General features: G+C 35.0%; 1 protein-coding gene across 1 annotated transcript; it reads right to left on the bottom strand.

Annotated features, from left to right (window-relative positions):
- Positions 1–10746: 10746 nt before the first annotated feature.
- Positions 10747–12350, bottom strand: LOC118485499. The gene is made up of 2 exons (XM_035981663.1): positions 11933–12350; positions 10747–11696 (listed from the first exon to the last, which is right to left on the bottom strand). The coding sequence occupies exons 1-2, from the start codon at positions 12348–12350 to the stop codon at positions 10747–10749; spliced, it is 1368 nt and encodes a 455-aa protein (XP_035837556.1).
- Between the last annotated feature and the right edge of the window lie 2332 nt (positions 12351–14682).

Here is a 14682-nt window from a genome sequence, read left to right as displayed (position 1 = left end):
GATTAAAGTAAAACCAAACAATTTTCACGGTTTCCATTATTTACTCGGACATATAAATATAAATTCATTTAGAACCTTTTGTTTCTTTTTAATGATATTGCTACCTTAGGATCATATTTGAGGTTTGACAAACAAAGTTTTGTTTTATCCGATTTTCCCTCTCTTTGTTGTCCGAGTCATATAATATTACCTGTCTAACATCTCACGACCATTTAAAACTTGATAATGAGATACATGGAGTATATATCAAATCTACACATATTTCTCCTCTTTCATGAGAGTGACAATAAACCATGATCTGGTTTAATCGTTCCATTCAATATTATCGATGCAAAGAAATGATAGCATATAGAATACAAGATATAGATAGCAACAAATCATTCAATACATGATCTCATAGCATGTCATCATATAAAAACAACTTATAATAGGCCTTTATGAAATAAGAAACCTTTTCATACTAATAAGCAAACGTATATAATTTAGGTAATAACTTATCATGGTATAACCAATCACAAAGATATGATATAATCAATCACAAAGATATCTTATATATATTCGTTACTTACTTTGAACTACATAACGTACTCAATTTTTTTCTTCTCAAATATTGATATTAAAAAAAACTAATGACATCAAATAAACAATCTTATATTGCACATATGAATCATATAGCAATGGTCATTATTTTATACAAGCAATAATAATAGTTAATCAAAAATTAAATTATTAAACATTATGACATAGCCTAATGAATGCATGAGAAATATCGACATCGCTAGAAAGGGTTTCTCTAATAACAAATAATGATATCTAGCAATAGGAATCAATTACATGAATTTTTTATATGCAAAATTTGTTATAAATGCTAGTATAATCCTAGTATAAATACCAAATGTTATTCTTATAATCATGCTATAACAATAATAATACATTGCATTATAGATTGTATACTTTATTTAAAACTAAATCACGTGATGTTTCCAATGAGCACTACACACATAACTCATTTATATCTAATTGTGTAAAAGTCTTTTGGCATGCTATATATTAACAATGACTAATGAAAACACTTAATTACGATCCACATTATAACTCATTTATATCTAATTGTGCAAAAGTCCTTTGGCATGCTATATATTAACAATGACTAATGAAAACAATTAATTATGATCCGCATTAATATTTTATCTTTTTTACGGCCAACAAGCAAATAATTTCAGTTAAATGAATAAAAAGGACTTCACTTGGGGTTTAACAGAAAAAGTGTATATAATATGTCCTTGATTGAGTAGTAAAACTTTATGAGATAAGACTAGTAAAACTTTATGAGATAAGATATTCTTTTCGATCAAGTAAAAAGCATAAAACTTTTTTTTAAATAAATTATCATGGTACAATTAATTATAGTGTAACAAAAAAATATCTCACGTATACATATCTGTCATGTTAATTTGAAACTATGATTTTAACATATCATCATTTGTTTACTAGTAAATAAGCCCACCTTTTTTTTTACTTTATACAATAACAAATTATGTAGTTCCATATAATCGTAAAAGTATCACAAGGGTCTCAATGCTATAAATATAATATCTTACCATGCAAATATTTTAAAAATTTATATATAACATCTATCTGATCCAACTTTATGAATAAGATACCAACTCATCAACATAATCAAAATTACCATAACAAGAAGCAAATTTAATTAAATCCAATTACTTGGTGTATGCTCTTGTGTTTCTATGCAACCGTCTAAATTCATTTTTTTTACCACTATGTTCATATATTCTTATCCAAGCACTAAAAATAAATTAAGAAGTAGCCTACATATTGTTCATTAAAATAATGAGTAATACGGTATCTAATATGAATGGGTAATTTTTTTTAACTATATCTTTTATGTATGCACCGAAATCAATATTTTGGGGTATATGTCCTCAATTCATTTTTTGTCTTATCAATAAATTAAAATATACTAAATAACAACATATCAATATTTTTGCACTTAGAAATATATTATATCAAAAACTGAAACTTAAATAGTCCTCTAAAATTGTAAATACAACGGTATAACGTCTCCATTATTTAAATAATCTTTTGAGATTGTTATAAATTGAATCAAAGTTGTCCCATACAACAAACTCCCATTTCCAAATTAAAATTCAATTCAAATCAATATAATATTATAATTCGTCAATGCATGTCAACAGGATGTGTATATGTATTATGAGCAATAAGTTTTTATGTTATTACCTTATTTGCCACTTGAGATAGGTTCGTGATTGCGGAATGGAACGCCCCGTCAAACGAGCGATGGGTGGGATGTTGGTGATAGTTGTTGTCAAGTGAGACTCGCAGTTGGTGGCTCCAGTAGGCAATATTAACTTGAACAAAACAATAGAGAATCGCTACCGCTATGGGTTTTTTTTTTCGACAAAAACACCGTCGTGCTGATAACGTGTTGTAAAACAATGGTCTATTAGCAACTAATATATAAGTATATAAACATGAGAACAAAACTATAAAATCATGTAGAGAATAGAACATGGAGAATTCTTATTCATTAATCTCTATTCACCATATACAAATGCCTCTATATATTTAGGCATATACATTAATACAAAAAGAACTTGAAAAGATAAGAGTTATGTATGTGGAGAGTCACCAAATAAATGACTCATTCATAACATGTACACTTATTTTATCGATTTAATTGTATTGTTTAATTTATACTTATCAATTCTTTGGCTTTTTTTGTGAGGAGGGGCATTTTAGAAAATAATTCAGGTTAAAGAGCAATTTGTGAATGAAACCTTTTGTATACCATTTCAAAATGTGTGTAAATTACTTTTGTGCCCATGCGTCCTAGTTAATAATGTATTATAGATTTTGTATGTTATGCACTTGATCAAATGATATGTTAAAAGGTCTTGTTCAAATGATATATACTCACGTAACAACATAAAGTTTATTAAATTATACTAACTTTTATAATATAGTTAATTATAAAATAATAAAATATTTATTAAGAATATATATATATATATATATATATATATATATATATATATATATATATATATATATGCGTAGTTTTAAGTCACTAATAAAATGTTTATTACTTTGCATTTCAATTCATCATTCATATTTTATTAGTTTTTTGAGGATGCAATTTATTTTATAAAATGTTTATTTATTATATACCTCTTGACTGACTTTCAATTAAATAGAGTGTTCAAAATATTTAAAAAAATATTTACTTAATAAATATATAGGCTCATTAACTCATGATATTATGTGTACACTTATTTTATGGATTTAATTGTATTGTTCAATTTATACTTATCAATCTTTGGTTTTTTTGTTAGTAATGGCATTTTAGAAATTAATTTAGGTCAAAGAGCAATCAGTGAATGGAACCTTTTATTTGTCATCTTAAAATGTGTGTAAATTACTTTTATGCCAATGCTTCCCACTTAATAATGTGTTATAGATATAGATATAGATTATAGATGTGTAAAGAAAATGATGATATGAAGTTTATGAGCTTTATAGATTTATAGATCATCTACTAGTTGGTGCATTTTAATCTTTCATCTTTTGGGTTTCTTTCATATACCAGCCATTCGTTATTTGATTATTTAATATTCATTTATCTACTTTAATGGGTCTTTCACATTAGCCCTAGTAAGTTTTTAAACATCAAATGCTACGGATGGCTGTTTTTAATCTTTTGGGTTTCTTTCGTACATTAATATAAACTTAATCATTTATTCACACACACATGTATATGTCTATATATAACCCCTTACAAAACCCTATATTTTACAATTGCTTCCTTAACCTAACCCATGGCTGCAATTAGTGTTGGTGCACTACATCTGCTGATTACGTCTTGTATCGAGTCATTGTCTTAGAACGTTAGATCTGGGCTCGAAATACGAGAAATAGTGAGATTGTATAGGTTTTAGATAGTTGGGTCGCTCTTAGAGTCAAATTTAGGTTCATGGATCGCTCATTGGACCATTAAGAGTTTGGACCGCTCGAGCGGACATGTTTGGACCGCTCGAACGGCAAACCAGCTTGGACCGCTAATATGGCTTGTGTGTTGGACCGCTTTAGTGTCAACAACATGGACCGCTCATTGGACCATGTCCAATGAGCGGTCCCAGCACTCTATATATAGTCCAAAAGGCGATCTCAGTTGTAACATTGGGTGGAAATCGTACCGAAGTCCTGCCGGTGCGAGATTTGATCTATAACCGTTTGAAATCAATAAACAAGTAGTTAAAAGTGATTTGCCTGCTGTTTCTACCTTAGTTTCTTGTTATTCCGCACCTGAAATCAAGGAGAAAGCCTCTGAACGACTCATTTGGGTCAGAATACGATCCTACAATTGGTATCAGAGCTCAGGAGGAGGTTCTCTGCAGAAATCAGCTGGTTTTCGTCACTTTTTCTTACTTCTACACCTTCTTTTTCTGATTCGGGAAGATTTCACGGTCGAAATTCGTTCAAAATCTCAGGGATTGTGCAAAATAGTACCGTGACAAATCCTGGAAAGTTTCGGATCAAAATTAAAAGTTTAACTGGGTGAAATGTGGATTTGATTATGGACCGCTCGATCAGACTACTCTGAAATCGCTTATCCGGACCAAATCAAGGATCGCTCTTCTGGTCGGACCGCTTATTCGTACGTATTTGGATCGCTCATCCGGACGGTTGAACCGCTCATTCGACCGGTTCAAGCTCGCTTATTCGGACATCTGAACCGCTTATCCGACTGGATCAGGCCCGCTTATCCGGACAACTTCTCGAACCGCTTATCTGGACCGATACTGAATCGCTTATTCGGACATTTGGTGGATCGCTTATTTGGATCGCTCATCTGGACAAACTTGGTTCGCTTATTCGTCACAGTGTTTGAAAAACGTGTTATTGAATCATGGATTTCAATCTCGTTAACAGGACTCAAGAAACACTTGATAGAATAATAATATTAAAGAATGATTTTGAGTCATTTTCAGGTTTTCCAGGAGAGAGTACAAGAAGTGTCATTGAGAGATACAAACATCTTGTTCGTTCAATGTCTGATTTAAATATTACAAAAGAACCAAAATAGTGGATTGAAAAATTTATCAGTGCGTTACCGAAAGAAGAATGGGAAGATTATGTCTTGAACTTGAAAAGTTCTAGAGAATTTTCTCAACTGACAATTACTCCACTCATTAAAAGGATTGAAGAACAGATGGAGATCAAAGATAAGAAAAAGAAAGAAAAAGCAGTAAAAGTCAAAGAATCTGGGAAGAATGAATCGTCAAGGTCTGCTTCAGTATGTTCAAAGTGTCATAACTTCAAGACAGTCAATGACAAACTTGTGAAGGATGCAGAAAGTTTGACATCTGAAGTCAAAAAGTTGAAACACGAGAAGCATACTGCTGAAAAACAGATTCTTATAGTTCAGAGTATTTGTGAGAAGCTGAAAGCCGAAAATGTTAAACTGTTGGATAGTGTGAACAGTTTGACATTAGAGAACAAAGGTTTGAAAGAAAATGAAAAGGTTTTTGAAAACAAACAGAAATCATCTGAAAATGAAGATTTCTGGATAAAATTGGAAAACAAAAACCTAAAAGCGAATGAATCAAACTTTCAGGAACAGATAAAAGTTTTGATGAATGAAAAATCTATTCTTGAAAATTTGAAGATTGAGAATGAGAAAACTATCAAGTCTCATTTTGGGAGAATATCTCAGCTTGAAAGTGAAGCTGAGAATTCGAGGAACAAAATTGATGAACTTGAGAAGAAATTGAAAGGTTTTGTGACTAAATCTGACAGTTTGAGTTTTCCCTGTCCAAAACCACTCAATTCTATGCCGATAAGTGAAAAGATTGAAGATTATGATGAGAAAACTGATGATGAAAATGAGGAATTTTATTCAGCAGATGAATCTGAGACAAAATCTGATGCTGAAATTAAGAAAAAGGAGAAATTTTTGAAGTTAAAAGAAAAATTTCAGAAAACTGTTTTACACTCGACTGAAAAGGGAGAATGCTCTAAGCAGAAACCTGTGAAGAAGATTGTAAAACAGAAACAAAAGATTAAAAATGGAGAAAAAATCTCATCAGTTCAATCATCTAATCACAATCAAAAATCAAAAGATTTAAAACTTAAAAATTCAAAAATTGCTGAGTGCAGGACAGATTATAGTGCTAAAGCGTCAAATCCAACAAAGATGAGGAAGGAATATCACCAGGCCAAACAGTGTTACGATTTGAGTGTTTGGTACAACGGTGATAACTGGTACGATAACAAAATGTGTTACAGCTGTGGCTATCATGGACACATTGCTGTTAATTGCCAGTACTGGAGATATGAGACCAGGAGGTGCTATAACTGCAATATCAAAGGTCACATTGCCCGAGATTGCCCGAGGAGATCAATGGGAAGATCAAGGGTTATGTCTCAGAAAGTGGCAAGAATTCCAGTCAAGGTCAAGCCCGAAGAACTAAAAGTTCGAAAACCAAAAGTTCAACAACCGAAAGTTCTAGAGACGAAAATTAAACTTTCTCAGGGGCAGAAAGACCGACTGAGGAAGAAGAGAAAGAAAGCGAGAGAATATCTCGAGAAGATTTTGTCCTCGGATTCACCGGATAGAAAGATTAAAAGTTCTGATGAATCGACTCCTTCAGTTGCAAAAACAAGCAAGACGAATTCATCAGATACAAATCTGAGGACAGAACAGAGAGGGAAGAAGAAGGAAAAGGTCGGCGATGAATCTGACAGATCAAAGTCGGACAAGCCACCTGCAGGCAATGATTCTGGTATGGTAAAACCAGAGGAGCCATTGGTTGAGGTAAAAGTTGAGAATTCTAGTTTAGCAATGGATGATGCAAATTTTCCACCATTGTTGAGCAAGAATTCAAAATCACCCAAGGGCAGTCAGGCTTGGGTGAAATTGTTTAAATAGAAAAACCTGACTTGCCGGAGATCCCAAGATGGTATCGTGGATCATGAATCGGCACATTTCTTGAGAAATTTCACTTTGGTGATTTTTCGCTTCATAAGTGGTAAATCAGGGACATTAATTTGTACTTGATTTTCTACTGATGGTTTATGATCAAACTGGAAATGATAAATCTTTAAAATGTTTGAAGAAAACAAGATGAAGAGATAACCCCGAATCTACAAATGGTTTGAACACAAACTAATTTTTCCGGAAAAACCATTTTGATTGAAACAAACTTAAGTGTTTTGAAATCATTATGGGAAAATAGTTTGTTGTGAGGGGGAGTTCTGATTGTTTTTTGCACGAGAATGGTGAATTGAGGTAATTCACATAATGTTGTCAAATTTTTGTATAGTTTGTTTTTCAATTTTTCCTCAGAAAATCAAAATTGAAACATATTTTGATTTTAGGGGGAGTAAGAAAATTTTGAAAAATTTAAAAAAATTGAAAAATGAAAATGAGTTTTGTTGCAAAAAGAGGAGATAATAGTACATCGGTGGACTATCACAGCATGCTAGAGATTTGTAAAGACAAAATTGTTTTTAAACAAGTCTTACTAATGATGTGTCAGTAGACTTCGCACAGTTAGTAAATTGTATTCGAGATATAAACATAAAATCAAAACTTACTTATTTTGTGGGGAACACTACTTGGATATATAGGTAACCCCTGAAATCTCGTTTGAAGGGTTTCTTATTCTGGAATACTAGGTTCTTGTACTCAATTGATGTCTGGGGTATTATTCCGGGACTTCTGCTGAACGGTAGTTCTGACCTAGTCCCTGGCTAATACTTTCTTCATATGCTTGAAACATAGCATAAAGCCCTCAGCTGATTAGACAATAAAATTGATGATCAGTTGTTGTAGCTGAAAAGATCCTCTAAAGGGGACCCACTGCTAAGTCGAAGCTGATATCTCTCTGCTGAACGGAAGTTCTGACCTGAGATCCCTCAGTTCTCGCATTTTTCCCCTAATTTATATACAGATATCATTTGTAGTTATACTTACCTGTAGATCAGAATATTGGGATCTGGATACGGGAGTATATTCAAGAGGTGGGACACTCAAATAAGTCTAAGTTCTAAAACATTAAATACGTATCTTGAATCAATTGAAAATTTGTGTAGAGGTTTAAGTGGACAACAATACTGACAATCAGAAGTAAATTTGTTTTTAACATTTGCTGATTAATCAAGATCAACGGTGTTGGTGATATGTCTCAAAAAACCGATATGATCCTCTTGCACAATCTCTCAAAAATAGTGTTCATTTTTTGTATTTCATTAAAATTCAAAAATCCAAAAATATTGTTTGTTTGTTAGATATTTGAAAACTACAAAAAGATTTTCGACAACAGAGTGTGAAGAACTGATATTTGACATTTCAAGTGCTAAACATGTTGAACTTGTGGTTTGAGAGAGAGTGTAAAACTGTGAAGATTTGAAATGCAAATTTGGTTCATTAACTTGATGAATAAGTTGAATGGTAACCTACAGTTTGATCTTCATAATTTTTCGTTTATGATTTGTTGTTTCATTAAGTTGAATTGCAAATTGTATGATTAGTTTGTAATAGTATGGTTGAGTTTTGCAGGTTTCTGATCCTGTTGCTACGAATAGCCAGGAGACACATCAGAACCAGAGGAGAGCTTAAACAGAGAAAGCCAGGAGTTGATTTCAATGGTGATAACGATTTCCAGACAGAGATCCCAGCATGATGATAGGGGGAGTCTGATGAAAGTTAGAGCCAGAGAATGATCCAGGCATATGATTCCAAGAAGAAATTCTTGAAGAAAATTTGATTCCAGGCTGAGTTCCTGAAGATTGATAGAATGACAAAGAAAGAGAAGCCCGAAGACTGATCAAGACTGAAGAACTGAAGATAGCATTTTTGTGACTCGATAGTCGACTCCATCAACATCTGAGGGGGAGTCTGTTGGTGCACTACATCTGCTGATTACGTCTTGTATCGAGTCATTGTCTTAGAACGTTAGATCTGGGCTCGAAATACGAGAAATAGTGAGATTGTATAGGTTTTAGATAGTTGGGTCGCTCTTAGAGTCAAATTTAGGTTCATGGATCGCTCATTGGATCATTAAGAGTTTGGACCGCTCGAGCGGACATGTTTGGACCGCTCGAACGGCAAACCAGCTTGGACCGCTAATATGGCTTGTGTGTTGGACCGCTTTAGTGTCAACAACATGGACCGCTCATTGGACCATGTCCAATAAGCGGTCCCAGCACTCTATATATAGTCCAAAAGGCGATCTCAGTTGTAACATTGGGTGGAAATCGTACCGAAGTCCTGCCGGTGCGAGATTTGATCTGTAACCGTTTGAAATCAATAAACAAGTAGTTAAAAGTGATTTGCCTGCTGTTTCTACCTTAGTTTCTTGTTATTCCGCACCTGAAATCAAGGAGAAAGCCTCTGAACGACTCATTTGGGTCAGAATACGATCCTACAATTAGGGTTCTTCCCATCACTCTACTTTTACTATCATGCCTTGTTACATTCCAAGTTAGTTCAATGGCTGGGAAAGTGCACATGAACAAGCCCGATAAAGGCCTCATTGTTCGGCTTCAAGGAGAAAACAGCGGCGAGCTAATGGACTGTTGGAATGCATTATTTGAGTTAAAATCATGCACGAATGAGATCGTACTTTTCTTTTTTAATCGAGATAGTTACTTGTCGACGGATTGTTGTAGAGCCATTCGTGTTATAACACTTGGGTGTTGGCCCTCGATGCTTACTTCTCTTGGTATCACTTCCGAGGAAGGTGATATTCTTCGAGGTTATTGTGGTGGCGCACCGCTGCCACAACCAACCATGCTTGAGGGCTCAAAATTTTGATATGATGCAATTTTGAAATGATCGGAATAAAACGAATTTTTGTTTTTGTTAACTAAATCTTCATGTGTTACTTGTGTTGTTTTAGCTTGTTTATCTTCTACCCTTAAACTAAACCAGATTTCATGTTAGCTGTGAACTCATGATTAAAGGTTAAATGTTTCAATCAGTTCAGGTATCAAGTTGTTATAGTTAAATAGGTAACTAAAGTATATAAATATATTACCAACGGGGTGGTGGTCCGTTGGTAAAGACAAAGTCTTTAAACACCTTACGAGGGGAAGGTCTTGTGTTCAAATCTCATATACAACCGAAGTAAAGAAATTTGCCGTTAAAAAATATATATATATACATGTCATAATAAAATCTATCATGTAACTAAAATATATAAAAATATTCACATATAATCTATCATATTTTATTAATTCTATAATTCTATATTTATTATTGATTGCTATACATTGCGATAAGATATTTTTATATATATTAAAACTAACATGTATATAGTTAGAAAAGGGTAAAAACATACATATGAACATGTCTTCTTTTTTTTCTTGCGAGTCTAATTTAAGCTGCACTTTCATATTTTAAATTTATTAAATTAATTTTGACATCGTCCGATTTTTTAATCTAGTCTGATTCGTCTGATAAATGGACCACTTGATCATTCGCGAATCTAGTAATTTTTAGTACTGGCGGAGAAAAGCGGTTAGGCAAGAGTTAAAAAAAATTATAAGTAGTTTACAATAATTACCTTTTTTTTAACAGTAACTTTCATTAAACACATTACACATATACAAGGGGTCCTTGACTCAATCATTACAAACAATACATTTAAATTTCGATGTATGTTTTAACCATAAGAACGAAATAGATTTCACCTACCTCTGCTACAACCTCTCTAACTTGCCTTGATGTATGTTGAAAAACCTTAGCATTCCGTGTCTTCCACAAAACCCAAATCGTAACCATGACAATGCCTCTAATAATCTTTTTCTCCACTTACCACCATGGACATTCCTATATAGTCGCATTAAATCTTCAACATCATATGCAAAAAAAGGATCCAAATTGCACCACTTACAAATGAAGCTCCACACGCCATACGAGAATCTGCATCCCATAAAAAGATGGTTGACTTCTTCATTCCCGGTCTCACAAAGAGGACATGACACATCAACTATATTTATTCTTCTTTTTGTAAGAGCCCCCCGGGTGGGAAGTCTATGAAACTCGGCCCTCCAAGAAACCATGTTAACTTTTATTGGAACCCAACCTTCCCACTTCATGCTATGATCTCGAGTACCACCCCTATCTTTTTGTAAAAGATCTTTAAAGCAGGCCACCGAGAAAAAAACGGCACTTGTGTCAATATCCCAGTACCACTTGTCTTCCACATTGGAGATCGAGAATCCTTGTAACATAACAGTTAAGTCTTGGTGTTCCGATATCTCCTCCACCGCCAAGAAGCCCCTCTGCCACTCCACAGAAAACGACCAGTCGCCACTATCTTCTTTAAATCTTTCTGCCACTGTGCACAACTTATTCTTTTCTAACCTATACAAACCTGGCCATCGAGACTTTAAGTCAACCGAACCTAATAAAATATCATTCCAAAATCGAACTCTCTCACCCTTTTCCACTGAACATCGAATAAGCTGCTTTAACTTCTTATCTTGAATGATGCACTTCTCTAGCCAGCTTGCAATCGACTTCCAACATCCCGTGAGAGCCCTCTTAATTGGAAGGAAAGACCACAATCCTCTACCACCATGAATGTACTCCACTACTCTACGCCAGAGAGCATCCTTTTCTATTGTGAAACGCCATCCCCACTTGGCTATTAAGGCCAAATTAACATCCGCCAGTTTTTCAATTCCTAACCCCCATCTTTTTTTGGTGTGGTCACCACCTCCCACACCTCCCAATGAACTTTTTTCACATCATTTGATCCACTCCAAAGAAAATTCTTCATCAATCTTTCAAGTTTCTCTAAAATTTTTATCGGTGCCTTGTATAAAGACAGATAATAAATAGGAAGGCTAGACAACACCGATTTAATTAATGTTAGCCTACCTCCTATAGAGAGAGTTTTTGCCTTCCACAATGACAACCTATTTTGAACCGATTCTATAACCGTGATCCAATGAGACACCCTATTCATATTAGCTCCAACCCGGATCCCCAAATAATCAAAGGGTACACTCCCCACCTGACACCAAAGAACATTCGTCATACTATCAACCTCCCCTTCATGAACCCCAATACCAAACAAATGAGATTTATGAGTATTAATTTTCAAACCCAAGCAAATATGAAACACCCGAAGAATTCTTGCCACCTTCTCAACATTGTCTTTCGTCCAAAATCCCATAAGAAGTGCATCATTGGCATAAAATAAATGGGATATAGGTTTCTCACCATTACCAAACCAAAGCCCCTCCAATTCTCCCATCTCAACCACTTTATCCAGCATACAATGGAGTGCTTCCATAACACAATAAGAAATAGAAAAGGAGATAGGGGATCCCCTTGACGTGCCCCTTTCTCACACTGAAATTCAAAAGTTGGAGACCCATTAACTAGAATCGCCGATCTAGCCGACACCAATATCCCCTTAACCCACAAACACCATCGACTAGGAAAGCCCATTTGCTCCATTATAGACAACAGAAAACCCCCAATTTACATTATCATAGGCTTTCTTGAAGTCGATTTTTAACATAAACGCCCGCATACCTATCTTCTTAGCCCACCCAATCATCTCGTTTATCATGAGAGGACCATCCAGAATAAAACGCCCTTTAAGAAACGCAGTTTCAGTAACTGAAATTACTGAGCCCAAAACTAACTTTATTCTCGAAGCTAACACCATGGAGATCACCTTACTAATGACACCAATCAGATTAATGGGTTTATAATCTTTTAGACCCACTGGAGTTTTAATCTTCGGAATCAAAGTAATAAACGACGAGCTACACCCTCTACTGATCACCCCCGACAAAAAAAATATTGAAGAAGACTTACAAAGTTATCCTTAAAGAAGCTCCAAAAGAATTTAATAAACCGAAAATTAAACCCATCCGGTCCTGGAGCTCTATCCGAACCACATTAAAAAACAACATCTCGAACCTCCTCCCTAGAGAAATTGGCACACAGTTTCTCACCATCATTTTCATGAAGCTTCTTCATATTGTCACAAAATAGCTCAGGTCTACTCTGACGTGTATCAGCAAAATGATTACGGAAGAATCTCAACACCTCCTTTATAACGAGAGAAGGTTTTGAGACCCAATGACCATCAATCAACAAACCTGGAATATTATTTGACGCCTTCCTGCCATTGATAACCCCACGAAAAAAAAGCTGAATTCTCATCCCCATCCACTGCCCATCTCACCCTCGATTTTTGCTTTAGGTACCTGTTGTGACAATAATTTAAGTGATCAATCCCTTTTTAACATTCTTCTAAAACCCAAAGCTCTTCCTTTTCTAACTCCCTTGTCTCCAAAATCTGCTCTATTTTTTGTACCTCCTCTTTTATACCTCCCAGCTTATCCCCTTCTTTCTTCAAAACATCCTTCCACCACTTTTTATGAGCGTCCCGAAGATACCGATATTTAGAATTAATAATCGTATCCGGGTTACCCTCAAAAACACATTCCTCCAAAGCCTTTATCACCACTCCCTCACAATCCTCCCTGCTCAACCATGAATTGAACCACCTAAATGGTTTGAGGACCAAAATTCGTATCTACCACAGTCAACAATAACGGACAGTGATTAGAAAACTCCCTCGGTAAAGCCCTTAAACAAGCTGAAGGCCACTTATTAAAAAACGATTGACAAATCAGAACACGGTCAATCTTACTGAGCTTATGCCCCCTCCCCTTCCCAGTAAGATAAGTAAATTTAAAACCACGCATAAAGTATTCCTGCAACCCCATATCATTTATAAACAGGTTAAAATCAACAGCAATTCCAGAGTTAAAAACTGAATTCCTCCGCTCCTCCGGATATCGAACAACATTAAAATCCCCGGCCAGAATAAACATACCAGAACATCCTCTCATAACCCCTTATAACTCCTCCCATAATCTTTTTTTCGCACTTGCTCTCTGAGGAGCATACACATTAATGACAGATAACACCGACCCATCCGCCACTAAATTTCCTGTCGTGACTAAAAAATTCTGATTCTGGATTACTGACATCGTTTTGAACACTTTTGTATTCCAAACATTTACCAAGCCACCTAATCTGCCAAGAGAATCAACTGAATCGAAATCAAGACCCCCACCCCCCAGACATTACAAGTCTCATTCCTTGAAATACCCTCAATTTTCGTTTCCTGCATAACAAGAAAATCCACACCATGCTTCTTTCGTAACCCACGAACCCATCCCTGTTTACTAGGAAAACCCATACCTCTTATGTTAATAGACATAATATCATTTAATCACTACCTGTACCCCTTGAGAGTGAACCGTTTCCTGAACCAATGACTGATGTTGTGATAATTGAGCTCCCAGCAGACTTCCCAGTTGTATGGTCTCATCCACCTCCATGTTTTGTTTCTCAAGAACCTAGCTTCCGGGTGACATGTGACTTACCGGGTGACTCCCCACTGTGACCGGTGTGAAGTGTGACTTCCGCCTCGTCGCTTCCATTGGAGTATCACACCCACCGTCCCCTATCATACTCTGCTTTATTGTGGAAAATTCCACCGCTTCAGAACTATTATCCGAACTAATATCATTTTGACATGCATTTAATTCAATCTGGGCCTTAGCCTTTTTCCCTACCTTGTTTTTTTCTATGCTACT

Source organism: Helianthus annuus, chromosome 2 (genome assembly GCF_002127325.2).
Source record: "Helianthus annuus cultivar XRQ/B chromosome 2, HanXRQr2.0-SUNRISE, whole genome shotgun sequence".
Taxonomy (NCBI): domain Eukaryota; kingdom Viridiplantae; phylum Streptophyta; class Magnoliopsida; order Asterales; family Asteraceae; genus Helianthus; species Helianthus annuus.
This window is presented reverse-complemented; position numbering and strand designations above follow the sequence as displayed.

What these genes read in the sequence shown, in the direction of transcription:
- LOC118485499 (XM_035981663.1), bottom strand. Translation starts at nt 12,350, where the DNA reads ATGGAAGCACTCCATTGTATGCTGGATAAAGTGGTTGAGATGGGAGAA. An exon ending in AAAAACTCTCTCTATAGGAG is followed by an intron (nt 11,697 to 11,932) that starts GTAGGCTAACAT and finishes TGGCCTTAATAG; the next exon opens with CCAAGTGGGGATGGCGTTTC.